Below are 21307 nucleotides of genomic sequence, written 5' to 3'. Positions count from 1 at the left end.
GTCATAGCGCTCCGGGAATACCTCAGGAGGAAGTTCATTCCACATCTTGCACGTTCGTGGCAAGAACGTTCGCGCAAACCGAACCGTGGAGGACCGCCACGAGTCCAGTTGGTGTGGATGGAACTTCATCCTTCGGCGAGCGGTGCGATGGAGGGATGGTGACGAAGGCACCGGGTCAAATAGTTCCTCGGAGCACTCACCATAGTAAAGCCGGTAGAACACGAAAAGGGAACCTATGTCCCTCCGGAAACTTAAAAGTTCTAACCGATCGGAAATCCTCGGATCGTTGATATTCCGACAGCGCGTTTCTGCACGGAGTCGTGGGTTAAGTTGATATACATATATACATTATACATACATACATACATACATACACACACACACACACACACACACACACACACACACACACACACACACACACACACACACACACATACATACATACATACAACCCAAGCTAATATACGCGTTTTAAAAAAAATAAACTTACGTTTTGAACCACATCTTGTATATCGTACAGGAAGGGATCCTCGGAGAGTGTCCGCAAGAAGGTCACACTCCTAGACCTCGTCCCAGCGCTGAGCACCGCGCGCTCACCGTCCACATCGATCGAGACCGCGTGGAGGGTTGTTTGTTGTTTCTGAAAACAGAACCAAACGGTTGCACTCCGACAGTGCCGGCAGAAGTGATTTTTTTTTTATTTTTTTTTTATTCATTAAATCATATTCACTAACATTATATATATAACACTGACCCGGCAAACGTTGTGTTGCCAAACACACCCTGTACTATTCCATCATCGGATAGTGTCGCTTATAAGAATCAAATTCTAGAAATAAATGATACATGACAAACTAAAGGAAAAGGCTAATTTTTAAGAAAATACATATGTTTTCATACATTTTCATACTAATCCATTACTTAGGGCTTAGTATGAGAAAGTAAGCAGTGATAGCCCAATGGTTAAGAAGCTCGGCCTCTAGATTAAGGGGTCCGAGATTCAAATCCCAGGCACGCTTTGATTTTTCATAGTTATGTGCATATTAGAAATTAATTATCACTTGGTTAAACGGTGAAGGAAAACATCGTGGAGATACCTGCATACTTGAGAGATCTTCAAAAAAATCTTAAAGTGAAGTCTACCAATACTAGTCCAGCGTGGTGGACTGTAGCCTAATCCTGAGAGACTCGTGCCAAGCAGTGGTACAGTGATGATGATGATGATGATGATGATGATGATGATGATGATACTCACTCAGTCAACAGTAATGGGCAGTACTGAGTGCCCATTTGAAAAATTCACTCAGTCAACAGTAATGGGCAGTACTGAGGGCCCATTTGAAAAATTCACTCAGTCAACAGTAATGGGCAGTACTGTCGGCCCATTTGAAAAATTCACTCAGTCAACAGTAATGGGCAGTACTGTCGGCCCATTTGAAAAATTCACTCAGTCAACAGTAACGGGCAGTACTGACGGCCCATTTGAAAAATTCACCCAGTCAACAGTAATGGGCAGTACTGTCGGCCCATTTGAAAAAATCACTCAGTCAACAGTACCCTTACCATGAGTTTTTACGTGACAAATATGACTGTTTTGGTATTTGTTTACGTATTGGCCCATACAATTTCCAAGTTCTGAGACAATCCGCTAGGGGCGCTGATTGGAAATTATATGGGCAAATACGTAAACAAATACCAAAACAGTCATATTTGTCAAAACGTAAAAACTCATGGTAAGGGTATAGTAATGGGCAGTACTGAAGGCCCATTTGAGAAATTCACTCAGTCAACAGTAATGAGCAGGAGGGTTACTAACATCTCTTAAAACAATATTATTTTAATCATACTTTTACTTTCTTTGCAGAAAATTTAACTTTTTAAGCAAAATATGACAATTTCAGTTGGTTTTATACAATGGATAAGCGAAAAATGAATAAGGGTTTAAGTTTGTTCAACTGTGTATGACGGAATATTTTACTGTTTTAAGGAGGAAATAAAACTTTCCTGAACTATGATGGGGTTTAAAAGATGGTGGTAGGCCCTCAGGACTGAAGGCCCATTTGAAAAATTCACTTAGTCAACAGTAATGAGCAGTACTGAAGACCCATTTGAGACCCCCCGTACACTCACCCAGTCGACAGTGATGGGCAGCGCGTACTGGGCGCGATGGTCCACTATGGCCCGCCAGGCGTCCAGGTCGAACACCAGGCTGTAGTAGTCCACCTTCGGGGCTTTACAGCACAGCGCCGCTGACATGCAGTTGTAGTTCGCGCAGTGGAACTGCCTGGAAGTTTCAAAGTTTCATTACACACACACATTCAGACACACGCATGCACACATGCACACACACACACACACATGCAACACACACGAACATACGCACCAATATACACAAACAAACGTACATAGATTTCAAAACACATACGTACCGAGCATTACCATACGCTATTATTAATCTATTCTAAATTTCTCATTTTAAGTGACAAATGTAATATGTCTTATGAGAAATAAAGATTCTTTGGAAGGTTTCAAGGTAGAACCCTGTGCGGCTCCGGCGGCACCACCGTCACACCTATTTCTGTTCTAGCAGCAGTGTTAAGCGCTGCTGTGTGGTTTGAAGGGTATGGTAAGGTAAAAATACTTGGATTTATTACTACTACTAGCGATTCTAATAGTACAAGTACTGCTAAACCTACGAGTAGTAGTAGTAGTAGTAGTAGTAGTAGTATCAGTACTAGTCCTACGAGTAAAACCAATACTACTATGGTTGGGCCATTACGAACGTTTGAACTTAGCTATAAATCATTTATATCAGATCTCTCGCTCACACTTATAGGCATATCGGTATTCCCGCTCGCACTTCTAGTGTTGTGTGTCAATAAAGAGATTTGTCGATAGTCAATAGCGGGTAATCAAGGAAAACCAACAATATATTAAATTTAAGTTTTTAAAACAAACAATGTATTAAATGTTATACAACTCAAATGGATATAGTTAGTTACGACCGCTTCGTTTGTAGCTACCTGCGTCCGAGCGGCATCTCTTTGTCGATAACGAGTTCTGCGACATTGTCTCATTCCTTTGATGTTATGTTTCATGACTCGGGACGCACGTTTGTAATGGCCTAACTATAGTACTACTGCTACTACTACACTATTATTACTACCAGTCGCAATACTTCTAGTACTAGTACTGCTACAATTAAATGTATTAGTAGGAGTATCAGTACTAGTACTAGTACTAGTACTAGTACTAGTACTGATACAACTAAATGTATTAGTAGGAGTATCAGTACTAGTACTAGTAGTCGAAGTACTACTACTAGAATCAGTATCAGTACTAGTACTACTAGTTGTATTAGTAGGAGCACTAGAACTAGTAGTGTCACCACTACTAGTACTAGTAGTGACACTAGTAGTACCTGAAGATCCGCTGCACCGCCTCCCCAGCGCCCTCTGGTGGCTTCACCCTCGTCCGCAGCTCGGCGGCCAGCATGCACACTGTTACAGCCAAGTAGTGCGACTTCTCGACTTTGCTCGACATGTTCATGTATAGTCGAGAATCCGGCGACTCCAAGTTTGTTTTCGGTATCTGAAAGAACAACCAAGAATATCATCTACGGTGGTAGAAACCTTTGCGACTCCGGTGGCACCACCGTCACACCTGTTTCTATTATAATAGTTTGGCAAAGGGAGATCTCCCGCCGGGCTAGGTGATCATGCCCGGGGAGCGGCCGTGCTCCGACAGTCTCAGTTCGGAGCTTGTATATATGCAAGATGTTTAGTAAACTTCGATAGCGTGATTCAGCAGCGCCATCTGTTGACAAGTAGCGGGAAGTTGCTACAACATCACTGAAGCGCGCACTGTGTGAGTTTGATGTGTGGTAAGAGACATACCCGAGGCGTGCCAGCTCAGTCCTTAGTAGCGGCGCTTGTGGCCGATCTCAGGTAGGAATATCTAATCCTGTCATGGGCGGCAGTAGCCACTTACCATCAGGTGGACTGCATGCTCGTCTGCTACTCTTATATGTATTATAAAAAAAAAACTCTACGCAGGTTTCCTCACGATGTTTTCCTTCACCGTTTTAGCAAGTCATTAATATCTAATACGCAAATAACTTTGATGATGATCCTTACTAATATTATAGATCCGAAAGTAACTCTGTCTGTCTGTCTGTCTGGTTGTCTCTTCTTCACGCCTAAACCACTGAACCGATTTTAATGAAATTTTGTACAAAGATAGTCTAAGACCCGAGAAAGGACATAGGATAGTTTTTATCCTGGAAATCCCACGGGAAGTAGGGATGGCGATCTAAGATCGATTAATCGGAGAATCAATTTTTTGGACCAAAAAAATCGATTATTTTAATCGATATTAGTAAGAATTGAATTGAATGCATTTAATCAAGTGATGATCTTTAGCAAAGTGAAGTTTGGCAAAGTTGTTGTGAGCCCACGAATGTTTCAGAGTTGGTACGATCAATTTTCGCCAGATGGCGCCACTGTCATTCCAAAGAAGTTACGAATTTTCTCAGTTTTATGTATGTTAGTATGTCATATTATTTTCTTTTAAACGCGGGCGAAGCCGCGGGCAAAAACTAGTGATGATATAAAAAGCTAGTTTAAATGAAATGTTTACCTTCTCAAAAGCAATGTTGATTATGCTGAACGCGCGGGTATAATCCAAGATGGTTTTCTGATGGAAACCGGCTGTGACGTCACGCGGCACCTTCTTCAGCGCGGCGAACAGTTCCTCGAGGTGACTGGAGAAGAACTCTTCACAGAGGGACGGCGGTATGTATCTGTGAATATATTGTTGTATTTTTTTGTTAAACATTTTTTTCACCCTTTCTAGTGATTACATACTAACGTTTATATTTTACATAAAATTCTCGTGTCACAATGTTAGTTACCGTACTCCTCCGAAACGGCTTTACCGATTTTCACCAAATTTATATGCATATTCAGTTGGTCTGAGAATCGGCTACTATCTATTTTTCATACCCCTTGTTAAGGGTTGTTCACCCTTAACATTTTTTTATTTATATGGCAACACAGCGTTTAGTCAGGGTCAGCTAGTATTCATAAAATAAATAATAAAGAAATAAAAATACCCAATGAAAAATTTACATACGCCCTAGTTACCCCTACGATTTTTGAAAGTTCCCCTCGATATCTCTGGTCATCATCAGACCCTGTTTTCCTGATAATGGGACCACCTATGAAATATCTTATTTCCAACAAAGAAAAAATCATCAAAATCGGTTCATGAACGACGAAGTTATCCGCGAACATTTTTTTTTATAATATAAGAGTAGCAGACGTGCATGCAGTCCACCTGATGGTAAGTGGCTACTGCCGTAGGGACATCTGTAATCAACCCCAGATAGGATTAGATATCCCTACCTGAGGTCGGCCACAGATGTGCCGCTACCCCTGAGGACTAAGCTGGAACGCCTCGGAAGTCTGTCTCCCTCACCACACCCTTCAAACCGGAACACAGCAGCGCCTAACACTGCTGTTATTAAGTAGAAATAGGTGTGGCGGTGGTGCAGCTGGAGTCGAACCACAAAGGGTTCTACCACCTTCAAATCACCACCAATTATAAAATAATAATAATAATAACACTGCTGTGAACAGACACAGGCGTGACGGTGGTGCCGGAGTCGACCCACAGAGCGTCTACCTTACTACTCACCTGAGCAGCGGTATAAGGAGGCGTTCACACACGCCGAGGGTCCTGCCGCTCCAAGCGCTAGTGTACACCGCGCCTAACAACCCCATGTCCGCGTTCAGAGCCATACTCCTCATGCAATCCTCGAACGCGGCGTCCCACCAACCCTTGGTGACGTCACCTGGAATAAGGGTTTATACATTATAAATGCTAATGTGACTTTGTTTGATTGTTATTTTCACGCGAATGAAAGTGGGCGTCTTAATCTGTGGCCTGTGGGCCACCAGGAGTGGGGTGTACGGGCCTCGAGATGTCCCTCTTCACCCGGGCAATTCTCAAGGGGTCGACTGCCCCCGGTGCTATGTTCCGCCGTTTGGCGGAATTTCGGAATAAGTGGTCGGGGGGGAGAGATATGTGGGTTTTCGCGCTGCCCCGAGTGAGGTTGACGGGCTCCCCTTGAAGGTTAGGAGATTCTAGCCCAAGAGCTCCCTAGGGAGCGGGCGCCCGTCAGGAGGACGAGCGTGAAGTGGCGCGGTGCTCAGTGGAACCCCTCTACGCTCAGAACCCTGAGGTCTCGCGCCTGAGGACGCATGTGTGTGGTCGCATACCGTCGTGCACACCAGACGCTGTAGCGAGCGTCAAGCTCACCTGGACGGAGCCCGACGGGGCAACGCGCTAAGAGGACTCCGGTTGCGTCCCTTTGGAGAGCCCGGAGTTCTCTAAGCAGCGCCGAGGACGTCCACCGGAGGGATTTTAGTACGGTAAGAATTCCACATAACCCTGTGTCGCTCCCACGGCACTGGGTACCTTTGAAAGGTTTCCCCCTCGTCAAAAAAAAAGGGCCCGGTTCTGCTGTGCTCGGATGCGCTTGCGGTGCGACTTGGCTACCAGCGCGTACCATGCAGGCGCCGTACTTTAGCTGGGATCGGATTTACGTCTTATACACCCTTAGTTTAGTCGCCGTCGGCAGCTGGGATGACAACACCATTTTCACGCCGACACTATATAACCGATTGTTATTAATATCAGGCGTTACTTTGCGGAAATCTAGCTATTAAGTTAGGATTAAAATTACTTCGCAACAATTCGCTACCAATATGTATAGTTCGCGCCAAACTGCTAATCTGCTTTTAAGTTATTGCGAGCAGGTGTAGTCATAGAATTTGCTATGGCGACGCGTATCACTTCTATATTCAGAGCGGACTAGCAGTTTTACGCGGATTATAAAACCCACAAAGTATACGTGCAGATGAAAAAAAAAAAAATATTTATACCATCACACACATGAAGTGGTATTGGTGGTTGTGGTGGTGGTGGTGTGTGAGTGTGCACGCGTGCCCGTGTGTGTGTGTGTGTGTGTGTGTGTCACCGTCGGCCAGCGCGGCGGCGACCCCCAGCAGCGCGGCGTGGCGGCTGGCCGCGAGGGTGTCCAGCAGCTGCTGCAGGGCGAGCGCCGGCCGCGCGGACAGCTCCGACACGCGCGCCGGCAGCGACGCGGCGACGCGGCGCCACACCTCGCTGCGGACAAGGGGCATCGATGATGTTCCTACATCCTACTCCTGTAGCAGACGAGCATACAGTCCACCTGATGGTGAGTGACTACCCATGGACATCTGTAATCAACCCCAGATAAGATTAGATATACCTACCTGAGGTCGGCCACAGATGCCCTGAGAACTAAGCTGGAACGCCTCGGAAAAGTATGACGTTTTATTAGTCAAATAATCACTCAGCCTATAGTACACTTTTTTACAAACATTTGTTTAACGACAAGTTTAAACTTTCGTTCTGTCAGATTCAAGATGTGGTCGCGTATTTTATTGTAGTAGCGAAATCATTTTTTTTTATTCAAAATAGGTTCTTTACAGAGCACTTTTTGAATGTCAATACAACCACCACCGCTTCACAAGGTGTTTCGTTATGGAGAAGAAGCCACCTTACATAATCTAATACCTTACCTGTACTCGTCCGCTCCGGGCACCAACGCCACCAGCCTGGTGTTGTCTTCGTGGGTGGCATCTGACCCCAAGGTCCTCAGCAACCACTGCATCGGTCCGGACGCCGGGGACAGCTTCACACTCAAACAGGACAGGTCCAAAAGTAAAGCCTCTTTTTCTCTGAAGGTACTCCTGGTTTCGTACGTAGGCCATAACTGGAAGTTACAATTACCAGTGATTTAGTACTGTTTTAATTTAAGCAGTAAAAGCCTTTTTTTTTTGACGACGACCTTAAAAACGTACCCGACACCATGGGAGTGACGCCGGGTTATGTGGGATTTTACCGCAGTAAAATCCCCCCGGTGACCGTCCTCAGCGTTTGGTGGAGAACTCCGGGATCTCCAACGGAACACAACCGGAGTCCTCCTAACGCGATGCCCTTCTCTCGGGCTCTGCCCTGGGGGAGCAATTTACGCTCCTCTCACATCCCCTGGTTATTACAGCGATATGCGACCACACAAACCGCTGTCCTTCCCGGGGTCGCTTGCTGGACGGTTCGAGCTCCCACTCTTGCTACCCGCAACCCCGGAAGCCCCCTTTTAGTCGCCTCTTACGACAGGCAGGGGATACCGTAGCCCTATCCTGGTCCCGGTACTACAGGGACAAAGCAGTGATAGCCTAGTGGTTAAGAAACTCGGCCTCTCGATCGCAGTCTGTGGTTCAAATCCCAGGCACGAACATCTGATTTTTCAAAATTATGCGCGTATTAGAAATTAATTATCACTTGCTTGAACGGTGAAGGAAAACATCGTGAGGAAACCTGCATACCTGAGATTTATTAAAAAAAAACGTTCTCATAAGTATGTGAAGTGTACCAATACGTACTTGTCCTGCGCGGTGGACTATGACCTAATCCTCATTCCTTAGAATGTACGAATATATGAATACGGGTCTCAACCCGTGCCCAGCAGTGGGACAGTGATGGGTTGATGATGTATAACGGGGGCCACTATACCACCAAATACTAAAAACAAAACAATTTGAAGATAAATGGGGGTTTTTCGGCGTTTTTCGATTCTTACCTTCTCCACCAGATCCAAAATGGCGGCGTCATCCCTACTCCTCTTCACTCTATACTGCACTATATCATTCAAAAGAATTGAGAACTCAATCCATTCTCGACCGAGTAAGTTTGGATTCATCGTGAAGAACTCTGAGAATACCGATATGTAGGTTCTGCAAAACTGAAGAACATCCTCACGGTCATCTGAAAATTGAAGCATTTTTAATTATTAATCATTAGCACCGCTTAACAATGCTGTTATAACAGAAACGGTGTGACGGTGGTGCCGGAGTGTACCCACTTTGAATGTTTGATAGAATCTTTTTTTTTATATATATCATATAGGAGTAGCAGACGAGCATACAGTCCACCTGATAGTAAGTGGCTACTGCCGCCCATGGACATTCGTAATCAACCCCAGATAGGATTAGATATTCCTACCTGAGGACAGCCACAGATGCGCCGCTACCCCCGAGGACTAAGCTGGAACGCCTCGGAAAAGTATATCTCCCTTACCACACCCTTCAAACCGGAACACAGCAGCGCCTAACACTGCTGTTATAACAGAAATAGGTGTGGCGGTGGTGCCGCCGGAGTCGAACCACAAAGGGTTCTACCACCTTCAAACGTCTTACATTCTTACCTGTAATAACGAGCGGCCCGACGCCCCCCGGCGGCAGCGCGGCCAGGCACACGGCGACTACGTCACGCGTCACGTGACCCCGCCGCCCGTCACCCCCTCCCCTCACGTGGCCCAGCCACTCCCCCATTAAGCCTGTGACGTCACCCAAGCCGCACTTTTCAACCCCGAACACGTCAAGCATACATTTCAACCCTTGCACCACGCTACCCCACTCCCCGTCCTCCCATCGACTCAGCCCTACAGAGATAAGGGTTAGGTTTAACCCTTGAAACCATTTTGCCACAGACTTGTATAACTCTTGTGGTATACTCTTCAGATGATACTTCAATGCGGACAGACAAGCCGTTAAGCTTTTATATATACATTTAATTTGCTTCGGTGTCGATGTTTCTATCACCCTCGATATTATTACCAGAGTTTTCTGAAACAAATAACAAAAAAATAAAATAAACAAAATAATTTAAAAAAATTAACAAAAAAATACAACCGACTTCTATGTCACTACAAAGTAAAAAATAATTGAAATAAATGTTGGTTTAGTACATAGTTCTGAAGTCGGCGCTCAATATATTTCGTTCGATAACGGTGTAAACAGCGTGTCCAATATGAGCCGAAAAAATATACCGGCCGAATTGAGAACCACCTCCATTTTGAAGTTGGTTAAAAATAAAAGACCCGACCATATAAAAATATAGCCAAAGTCACTCCCACAATTCAGACGAATCACACGTTAATCCGTTAAGCTGGAACGCCTCGACAATTAAACGCTTTCTACACTCACAGCCACACACTAGGTTACATGAACACCCAAACCCAGAAACAGAAACCTAAATTCGTCATTTAGATATCTGTCTGGCCGGGGATCGAACCCGGGACCCTCTGCGCGTCAGACCGGTATGGTGACCGCTCCGCCACGTGAGTTGTCGCGCAATGTATGAATACCTCCATGAATCCATGAAGTTGATTTTATCATAAAAGCGTGTTTTTTAGTTTTTTAAACTATATTTATTTTATTAATTTTTAGTATTTGTTGTTATAGCGACCATCATTATGCATCGTCTGTAAAAAAATCAAGTGTCTATCTATTACGGTTTAAGAGATAAAGCCCTGTGACTCACGAACTGACAGCGGAGGGTTTCGTTTTATCCTTTGAGTACGGAATCGTAAAAATCATTCTAAAAGATGGCATTATAGATATGTTTCAGTACATTTGAGTTATAGGGAAATAACATTATTATTTTTCATAGCTAAAAATCAATCTAGTAACTTTGCCTGTACGCTCCATAAGGCGCTTTCTCTCGACTCGAAAATCGTTAATCCTGAGGATGTTGATAAGGACAATGGTACAAAATTATTAAAATCGTGTATTGTCATCGGTTTTTGATAATTCTTCAAAATTTTGAATTAAACTGAACGTTCAAAGTGGATAGAAATCAGGTTCAAAGATTCCGTTACTGTTACGTACGTACATACATACATACATACATACATACATACATACATACAACCCAAGCTAATAAAAGCGTGCTAAAAAAGTATATAAGATAACATACCTCATAATACACATCTAGCAAAACCTCTGCATAGGTTGCCACAAAATCCAAGATGGCTTCCAGCCGCGTCACGTGACCCTCGCTGATGTCACCCTCGAAATCAAAGAATTTATCAAAAAACATGCAGTTTTTCGCCACAAACTGTCTATGTAGTTGTGTATGTTGTGTGTCGCACACAAACACACGTTGCGCAGCGCACAAAACACCCATAACCTGGGGTCTGGGTTCCCGTGCGGCCCTAGCCAACACATCTCCCATATCCGGTAACTCTGTGCTGTTCAAATCGTAAAGTTTCTTCATAAAGGTCACGGCTTGCGTGATCAAAATTTTCGATTTTCGATTCACAACGTAATTAACATCACACAAACAATCAAACACGTCGAATATCAACTTCGATAGTATTTTTGAATCAAATAATGTTATTTTCTGTTGAATTATTTCAGAAATTTCATTAAAAATCGTGTTTGTATTGTAGTGCTGTGTTTTTAGGGCGACAATAAGAATCCGTGGCAGATATTTCTGTGAGAGTATACTGTTTTCTTTCATCGCCCTTATTATCGGGGACAGAAGGTCCAGTCTCGTTTGGCTTTTGTTACCTGAAAGAAACAGTAAGTAGCTATATATAATAATATGTATGTGAGTATATATACATTAACATTTGAAGATGGTAGAACCCTTTGTGGTTCGACTCCGGCGGCACCACCGTCACACCTATATCTGTTATAACAACAGTGTAACGCTGCTGTGTTCCGGTTTGAAGGGTGTGGTAAGACACATATTTATCCGAGGCGTTCCAGCTTAGTCCTCAGGGGTAGCGGCGCATCTGTGGGCGACCTCAGGTAGGAATATCTAATCCTATCTGGGGTTGATTTAAAATGTCCATGGGCGGCAGTAGCCACTCACCATCAGGTGGACTACAGGCTCATCTGTTACTCCTATTATAAAAAAATAGAATGTTTGTAAAACAAATAATGATTGTATTCTTAACGAATGCTTTTTAATAACATTAAAGTGGCAGAGGAGCATGCAGTCCACTTGATGGTAAGCTACTGCCGTATGGACTGTGATCAACCCCAGATAAGATTAGACTCCTACCTCCAACAAGCGTTGCTACTGAGGACTAAGCTGGAACGCCTCGGATAAACATGTCTCTTTCCACTTTAAACCGGAACACAGCAGCGCTACACTGCTATTATAACAGAAACAGGTGTGACGGTGGTGCCGCCGGAGTCGAACCACAGAGGGTTCTACCTTCAAACGCATGCTCTGTGTCAACTTACACAGTTCGTCTGCCGTGCTGATGATACTATTCGCCACCTCCGAGATCTGAACCTGGGACCCCGACGTGAGGACCGTGTCAAATATCTCCAAGAGGATTCTCCTAGCCTGCGGTGACGTTTCCTTCACTATGTACTGAAAAATATATATTTGTGATCAGGGGTGGCGATTTTTTGCAGGAAAAGATCGATTCTTGAATCGATTCGAATGGGATATAAATCGATTCACAAGAAAATCGAGGCCTGAAGAATCGATTCTCCGAAAATTGATCTTCGATTCCAATCAACCACGGGATGGGCACCAACCAATGGAGGGAGTCGAACCACATCTCATGTTACTTTGGGTAGAGGCAAATATCACTGTTATATTATTCTTTTAAACGCGGGCAAAGCCGCGGGCAAAAACTAGTGGTAAAAAAATTATTATAATGCCTAATAGTGTGTCGTTAAAACAGTGTAAATACTAACGGGCAGCAGCTCGGCGGCGGCGCGGCGGGCGGCGCGCGGCCAGCGGGCCGGCGGCGGGCCGCAGCGCGCGCGCGCGGCCGCCGCGCGGCTCAGCAGCGCACACGTCGACTCGCTGTCTAGCCTGCGAGCTGATAACGGCTATACTATAGTTCATTTCTTTTGATGTGAAACATCTATAGCCGCACGTAAAACCGATTTCTGGCGTGGCGACGCATGCCGTGGCTATACGATGGTATATATATACAGTCTATATGCAGTAGTGTGTACGGTGTGGCGACGCGTCGCCATGCGCAAAAATCGTAATATTTTATTTTATCATTATGACATATTTAGTTCCTATCACAATATGTTCTTTTCTGCATATTACTTTTACAAAATAATGTCGATGTTTCACATCTGCCAGGCGTCCCGTGACGGCTCACAATGTTTTTTTTCTTAAGCGACCCGCGTGGCGAAACGGTCACCATGCCGGTCTGACGCGCAGAGGGTCCCGGGTTCGATCCCCGGCCAGAGAGATATCTAAATGATGAATTTAGCTTTCTGTTTCTGGGTCTGGGTGTTTGTGTATTTGTCTATGTGTGTGACCATGGCACCCACGGCACAGGGAATCCTAGTGTGGGGCTGTAAGTGTAGAAAGCGTTTATTTATTTATTTATTTATAAGGGTAGCAGACGAGCATGCTTACAGAGATTTGCACGAGTTGATTACAGCTGTCCATACGGCAGTAGCTTACCACCAGGTGAGCATGCTCGTCTGCTACTCCTATATAATATACTTATAATTATATACTTACAATTGGCACATATGATCGTTATGAGTGTCCACAACATGTCGGCATCCTGTACCTCAATAGCTTGCTCCAAAACATCTTGAAGATTCAGCTGAAATTTGGTACAAAAAACGAGATGAGTGAAATGAAATGAAATGAAATATATTTATTTTGTATAGGCCAACGGCGGCACTTACAAATTGTCAGTTACAATATTTTCTTAAACCACTACCGAATCGGAACGCGACCTCTACTGAGAAGATCCGGTAGGAAACTCAATGGGTTTGTATTTGGGTTTTATTTATTTATTTATATATTTATTGTTAAAGTAACACAAAGTTTTATTACAACAGCGCAGACTTAATGCCTAATGGCATTCTCTACCAGTCAACCCTTGGTGTTAAATAAATATACATATTAGTGAGTGAATAGGAAAAAAAGCTTTATTTGTCAGATGAGGTGCTCCGATGCTCTCGGACAAGTTTTTTGAAAATAGCTTTGCTGGGTGCTTTTCTGATGTGCACGGGCAGGGCGTTCCAGAGCAGAACTGCCTGAACAGCGAATGGGTAATGGAAAAAGCCACTATTATGTGTTGGAATGTCTGCTTTTAGATTATGGGACGACCGAAGCTAATGGCGGGTTTGTTGCTAATGTAAACTAAAAAAATGTAAAAATGTAAGCTAAAAAAAGTCTTAAAGGTGGTAGAACCCTTTGTGGTTCGACTCCGGCGGCACCACCGCCACACCTATATCTACCTAATAACAGCAGTGTTAGGCGCTGCTGTGCTCCGGTTTGAAGGGTGTGGTAAGGGAGACAGACTTTTCCGAGGCGTTCCAGCTTAGTCCTCAGGGGTAGCGGCGCATCTGTAGCCTACCTCAGGTAGGAATATCTAATCCTATCTGGGGTTGATTACAGATGTCCATGGGCGGCAGTAGCCACTTACCAACAGGTGGACTGCATGCTCGTCTACTCGTCTACTCCTATATTATAAAAAAAAATGTTTGCTTTGCCGTCTTACGAATTTTCGATCAGGCCACGTGCCCTGGCGCGAGTTTGTCATTTACCCATCACAATGTGCACAGTGCCGCTAAAAAGTTTTCACTTAAAATATGATTCACCTAGTCGGGAACGAACCCGGTACCCTAGTTACTGTATTAACTTACCTTCAATGTGATGCCTTCATGAGGAAACGGGATATTCAAGTAAAGCTCCTTATAATCCATTCTTAGGATAGGATTACGATCGTCGGTACACACGTCATTAGATAGAAATTTGCCTGAAACAAACATAAATACATAATCCTGAAACTAACTTACAAACGCTATATAAATAACCAGCTGACCCGGCATACTTTGGACCGATCTATTTATCAAATATATTTCATATAAAATATAGTTATGTTACTGGATGGTAGAGCCTTTGTGGTTTGACTCCGGCGGCACCACCGTCACACCTGTTTCCGTTATAACAGCAGTGTAGCGCTGCTGTGTTCTGGTTTGAAGTGTGGTAAGAGACATACTTACAGGCGTTCCAGCTTAGTCCTCAGTAGCAACGCTTGTTGACCTCAGGTAGGAGTCTAATCCTATCAGGGGTTGATTACCGAAGTCCGTACGAGGACCTTACCATCAGGTGCAATATGCTCGTCTGCTACTCCTATATGTTTAAAAACTTACCCAAAAACATAAGTAAATCTCGATGGAGTATCCTGTCGTCTTTCGAAGCCGAGACGTGGCGCTTACGACGTTTTTCCACCAAACCTATTACCTACAAAATAATATTCATGTATTGAATAAAACATATTTTAATCCATATACATAAATAAAACTACGCTAGCATTTTTTAATAATTGGCAGGATGACAGTATTAAAAAATCAAAGAACGCCATCTGTCACTATTTTCTGTCAATGTATCTATCATTATAGATGGCGTTGAGGTGATGATGATACGTAAACAATGTATAATAAAATTAAAATAACGATATTAAAATATGTTTTATGGTTCTTATTTGTATTTATTATAATATCAGTTATAGTAGTAAACGGACTGTAAAAATTTCATCCGTCTTCCTAGTACGGTTTAACAGTTAGATCGATAAATACCAAAAAATACCGGTTTGTTGTATGGAGACCCCCTTTAATATTCAACTTTATTTTACTTTTAGTATTTGTTGTTATAGCGGCCACCGTTATACATAATTCAAGTACTCTGTAAAAATTTCATTTGTCCACATATTACGGTTCAAGAGATAGAGCCCTGTGACAGACGGACAGACAGCGGGGTCTTAGTGATAGGGTTCCGTTTTCATCCTTTAAGTACGGAACCCTAAAATGCGTGTACCAAAATTATTTTACGAAAAAGCTCGGATTTACTTACTTGATATAATAATTCATTATCCAATTTTTCTTTTACATCCAAAATGATATTCTCCAACTGCTTCAGCATTTTCGAAAGTATTTTCGACTCTGTGTTGCTTTTGGATAGTAAAGTCTGCAAAAAAAGTTCAAACCAGTATTCCACCGGGCAGGTATAGTCCGCGCCAAACTGCTAGTCCGCTCTAAAGTTATTCCGAGCAGGTGCTGTCCATAGATTAGTAAAGATACTTCGCCGCCTTGAAATTGAATGAAGCCACAAACGGCTTATTAGTAAGTTGTCTTGTTTTTAATTCTTGACAAATAAAAACATTTTTAGACAAAATTTACGAATAAATAACTAATACTGCGTAATTTACATAATAAATAAATAGTTATTTCAAAAATTTTAGGGACATTTTAGCACGGAGACGTGGCAAAACTTTTTTACGCAACTATTTCAATTCTCAAAACTGGGTACATTTTCTTGTTAGGAGTGAGTAATCTTTACTTATCTATGGTGTAGTCATACAATTTGCTATGGCGACGCGATTCATTTCTATATTCAAAGCGGACTAGCAGTTTTACGCGGACTATACCACCGTCACACCTACACGTGCAACTGTTGAGCGTGCGTGTGTGTGTGTGTGTGTGCTGACTTACATATGAGCCGAGCGGAGTGCTCAGGAGTGACGTGTGATCGACTTCAGGTGGAACCTGTACTATGGAGTTACAGATGTCCGACAGTGTCTACCATCAGGTGGACTGCAAGCTCGTTTACTACCCTAATAGTTTGCCTTTTTTCGACTCTTTTTTTTTAAATATTTATAGCCAATAACATTATTGACTCACAGCCCCACACTAGGATTCCCTGTGCCGCGGGTGACACGTACACACAAAGACAAATACACAAACACCCAGACCAAGAAATCGGAAGAAATCTAAACTGGTCAGGGTCTGTCTGGCCGGGGATCGAACCCGGAGCCCAGTGCGTCTAGTCCGGACACTAGTCCGGAGAGCGGCCGTGCTACGAGAGTCCCAGTTCCCATCTCGTATACAGGGTGAATTTTTCATATAGGCCTTCAGGGCCAAATCCGAAACTAGCTGACAGGAGTTCGCGGCCAATTTTGATAAAAACTAAAACTACAACATTCGATTTTTAAAACATATTATATAGCACCCTGTGACCTAAACCCGCATTTAAGCCACGCTTTTCTGTGTCCAAAGTAGCCGATTTTTACACCGTGGGAATGTCTAACACACTATCCTCACAGTTGTAAACAATAAACATCGCTATGAACGTTTCATACTTTTAAATGTCATTTAAAAATTAAAAGTGAGTAAGGATTATTTTGTCGTGTTTCAGTACCTTTTTATATGCCCATTTTTAATTAATACCCTCATTTGACAATTAAATTTTGATAGTTACCTTAGCGGCCAGTAAGACCTGGTTCCCATCCACCAGGCCGCTCAGAGCCTCCACCAGCGCCAAGCAGCTCTCCATCAGGTGCTCTTCATCAACACACCCGCTCATGGTGATGTGCTGCAAACATCATCATCGTCAACCCATCACTGTCCCACTGGGCACGGGTCTCAGAATGAGGATTAGGCCATAGTCCACCGCGCTGGACAAGTGCGTATTGGTACACTTCACATACCTTCGAAACTTTTTATAAATCTCTCAGGTGTGCAGGTTTCCTCACGATGTTTTCCTTCACCGTTAAACAAGTGATAATTAATTTGTAAGTCACATATATGAAAAAGCAGAGGTGCCTGGCATTTGTTTGGAAAAAAAATATAATAGGCATAGTCATAATACTAGAAATAAAGATAAACTGGCCATACCTCAATTTAGTTTAAGCAAGGTGTGTAATTCTTTTATGGGGAACTGTATTCGTTTCTACAATAAAATACCAAAAGACATTATCAATCTATCCGAAAAAAGGTTTAAATCTACTATAAAATTAACTTTATGTAAAAAAGTAATTATAATATAAATCAGTACTTAAATGATAAATCCGCATGGTATGACAACTCCAGCTCCAACATCAATAATTAATTATATGCACCACTATGTAAAATTGTATATTTTTTACTCTTTTAAAGATGCAAATATGCACACGTATGGAGTTTCTTGCGCCGCTTCTTCTCCATAGCGAAACACCTTCCAAAGCGGTGGAGTTTGATGACTTTCAAAAAGTATTCTATATGAATCCATTTTGAATAAATGAGATTTGAATTTGAATCACGGACCCCCAAAATGACAGCACTACATTGAAAACCACAATAAATAATAATAATAATAATAAATGTGTTCTGCGCTCACAACCCCACACTAGGATTATTACAGCAGTGTTAAGTGCTGCTGTGTTCTGGTTTGAAGTGTGGTCAGATCAAATGAAATCAAATCAACATACTTATCCGAGACATACCTATGACATACTTATCTGAGGCGTTTCAGTTTAGTCCTCAATAGCGACGCTTGTTGACCTCAGGCAGGAATCTAATCTTATCTAAGGTTGATTACAGCTGTCCATACGGCAATCGCTTACCATCAGCTGAAGCAAGCTCGCGTTTTTTTTTTATAATATAGCAGTAGCAGACGAGCATGCAGTCCACCTGATGGTAAGCTACTGCTGTATGGAAATCTGTAATCAACCGCAGATAGGATTAGATATTCCTACCTGAGGTCGGCCACAAGCGCCGCTACCCCTGAGGACTAAGCTGGAACGCCTCGGAAAAGTCGGTCTCCCTTACCACACCCTTCAAACCGGAACACAGCAGCGCCTAACACTGCTGTTATTAGGTAGAAATAGTTGTGACGGTGGTGCCGCCGGAGTCGAAACACAAAGGGTTCTACCACCTTCAAACACTGCTATTATAACAGAAATAGGCAGAATAACCTTCGATATTATAACAAAAACCTACCTTATAGAAGTCCTCCATCCCCCCCACATGCCCCGCCGCTCTCCCCACGCACACAGCCGCAGCGCTCGGGTACCGCTGTACGTACACCACTATAATATGTACTAACTGACTGTCTGTCAGTGCATTGGAGCAATCTTGTGTGTTCAATATGTATGCTGTTAGTTTTAATAATGATGATATTTTCGATGGCAGCTCCTGAAATACAAAAAAAAATAAAAAAAAATGGTTTTAGGGTTACGAAAAACAAAAATATCTTAAAAGATCACTCGTGTGACTGAATCCTCAAGGGTAGCGGCGCATCTGTAGCCGATCTCAGGTAGGAATATCTAATTCTATCTGAGGTTGCTTACAGATGTCCATGGGCGACAGTAGCCACTTACCATCAGGTGGACTGCTTGCTCGTCTGCTATTCTTATATTATAAAAAAATAAAAAGTTATTATAGCAGCCACTGAAGTACATAGAATGTGATCATTTGAACTGTCTGCCTGTAACGGTCCAACAGATAGTTCGAAAAATAGTAATTTGTTGTATGAGGACCCCTTTTTTATATTCAACTTGATTTATTTTTAGTATTTTTTATTATAACGGCCTCAGTTATACATTCTTACTTAATATTATAAATCCGAAAGTAACTCTGTCTGTCTGTCTGGTTGTCTCTTCTTCACGCCTAAACCACTGAACCGGTTTTAATGAAATTTTGTACAAAGATAGTCTGAGACCCGAGAAAGGACATAGGATAGTTTTTATCCCGGAAATCCCACGGGAACTAGGGATGTCGATCTAAGATCGATTAATCGGAGAATCGATCTTTTGGACCAAAAAAATCTATTATTTTTATATCATAATCGATTATATGTCATATTATTTTCTTTTAAACGCGGGCGAAGCCGCGGGCAAAAGCTATTACTCCATAATTTAAGTGTCTATCTATTACGGTTCAGGAGACAGAGCCCTGTGACAGACAGACAGACAGCGGAGTCTTAGTAATAGGGTTCCATTTTTACCCCGTCTGTACCCAGAACCCTAAAAACCTACCTCTGCTTCCTCTTCTAGGAACTTCTCCAGCAGAAACACCACGTGCTCCAAGTAATCTTCTAGAACGGTCTGTGAGTGGCGTAGTGTGACATCGGTGCCATCCTGGTAACCGAACAGGTCCTTCCATACCGACATCAACCTGTCTCTCTGTGTGTCATCTGTGGTACATGTTTCAGCTATTAAAAATATAAGCGCCGGCTGAAACAATAATATTATTATACTATAACCAGCTGACCCGGTAAACGATGTATTGCCATGTAAATAAAAAAATGTTAAGGGTAAACAACCCTTATCACTTAGGCGTATGAAAAATAGATAGTAGCCGATTCTCAGACCTACTGAATATGCATATAAAATTTGGTGAAAATCGGTAAAGCCGTTTCGGAGGAGTACGGTAACTAACATTGTGACACGAGAATTTTATATATAAGATATCATCACTCAGATATCGCACAGATATCTGAATCATGAATTAAGATTTCTGTTTCTGGGTCTGGGTGTTTGTGTATTCGTCTATGTGTGTATCCCTGGCACTAACGACACAGGGAATCCCGTGTCATGGGGCTATGAGGCTGGCGGACTATAAGTGTGGAAAGCGTATTTTCTTATTAAATCAAAAAATACACCCTGTACAGTCTCCTTTCTTTTTAAATTCCATAACACGCCCTATAACTATACATACACACACTTTATGATTTTCTTAAAAAAAAAATTACCCTGTATTTACCACTTTTTCCTTTTTAAATGCAAAGATACACCCTATACACTTATTATTTCGATTTTAACCAAAAAACAACATCCTGTACACTTTCCTCTCTTTTTAAATTCAACAACACCCTGTACTTACCTAACTTACCCACATATCACCTTTAGGGGGATGGGCGGGTCTGAAAAACAGCACCGCTTTGGGTCATGACCCGATGTCAGATAATGCTGAGACACGTCCTTTTGCCGACAATTCATATGCTTTTAAGCTGTATTTTTAACACGCTTTTATTAGCTTGGGTTGTATGTATGTATGTATGTACGTAACAGTAACGGAATCTTTGAGCCCGATGTCTATCCACTTTGAACGTTCAGTTTAATTCAAAATTTTGAAGAATTATCAAAAATCGATGACAATACACGATTTTAATAATTTTGTACCATTGTCCTTATTTGATAGCGGTTTTTTCGATGTGTAACCTTTTTGTTTTTTTTATTATGTCTTTTATATTTTTTGTTTTCTGTTTTATAATCTTTTTTTGTGTGGCAATAAATGAATTTATTATTATTACTTACCTTGCGTATTTCAACCGGCGCCTCCAGTATATTGCACACGACGGTCCGTGTCCGCATGGAGGCCGGAAGTGCGTCGTACGACAAGATGGCCGCTTGCAGGAGCCGCGCGCTGCCCGGTACGTTCGCGTGGATACACCAGGATATCTGGAAATATTTATTTATTTACTAGTTTTTGCCCGCGGCTTCGTCCGCGTTTAAAAGAAAATAATATGACATACTAACGTACATCAAACTGAAAATTCGTACCTTCGTTGGAATGAAAGTGGCGCCATCTGGCGAAAATTGGTCGTACCAACTCTGGAACCTTTGTGGGCTCATGGACAACAA

General features: G+C 42.6%; 1 protein-coding gene across 1 annotated transcript in view; it reads right to left on the bottom strand.

The window, feature by feature from the left end:
• Positions 1–21307, bottom strand: part of LOC140752707 (uncharacterized) — a 60119-nt gene that overhangs the window by 30301 nt on the left and 8511 nt on the right. Inside the window, exons 9-28 of the mRNA XM_073087040.1 lie at positions 20981–21124; positions 19700–19897; positions 18663–18857; positions 17164–17277; positions 15760–15873; positions 15060–15150; positions 14550–14662; positions 13411–13498; positions 12618–12745; positions 12153–12285; positions 10873–11468; positions 9320–9740; positions 8696–8880; positions 7635–7828; positions 7046–7194; positions 5701–5857; positions 4642–4804; positions 3425–3594; positions 2134–2287; positions 494–643 (exon numbers count right to left, since the gene is read on the bottom strand). Of these exons, the coding sequence (XP_072943141.1) occupies positions 494–643; positions 2134–2287; positions 3425–3594; positions 4642–4804; positions 5701–5857; positions 7046–7194; positions 7635–7828; positions 8696–8880; positions 9320–9740; positions 10873–11468; positions 12153–12285; positions 12618–12745; positions 13411–13498; positions 14550–14662; positions 15060–15150; positions 15760–15873; positions 17164–17277; positions 18663–18857; positions 19700–19897; positions 20981–21124 (3657 nt within the window). The remainder of the gene's footprint in view (positions 1–493; positions 644–2133; positions 2288–3424; positions 3595–4641; positions 4805–5700; positions 5858–7045; positions 7195–7634; positions 7829–8695; positions 8881–9319; positions 9741–10872; positions 11469–12152; positions 12286–12617; positions 12746–13410; positions 13499–14549; positions 14663–15059; positions 15151–15759; positions 15874–17163; positions 17278–18662; positions 18858–19699; positions 19898–20980; positions 21125–21307) is intronic.

This window comes from Epargyreus clarus, unplaced genomic scaffold (genome assembly GCF_041222505.1).
Source record: "Epargyreus clarus isolate Ecla_fem2 unplaced genomic scaffold, WU_Ecla_fem_2.2 ptg000025l, whole genome shotgun sequence".
NCBI lineage: Eukaryota > Metazoa > Arthropoda > Insecta > Lepidoptera > Hesperiidae > Epargyreus > Epargyreus clarus.
Note: the sequence above shows the minus strand (reverse complement) of the source record. Positions and strands in the feature narration are given on the sequence as shown.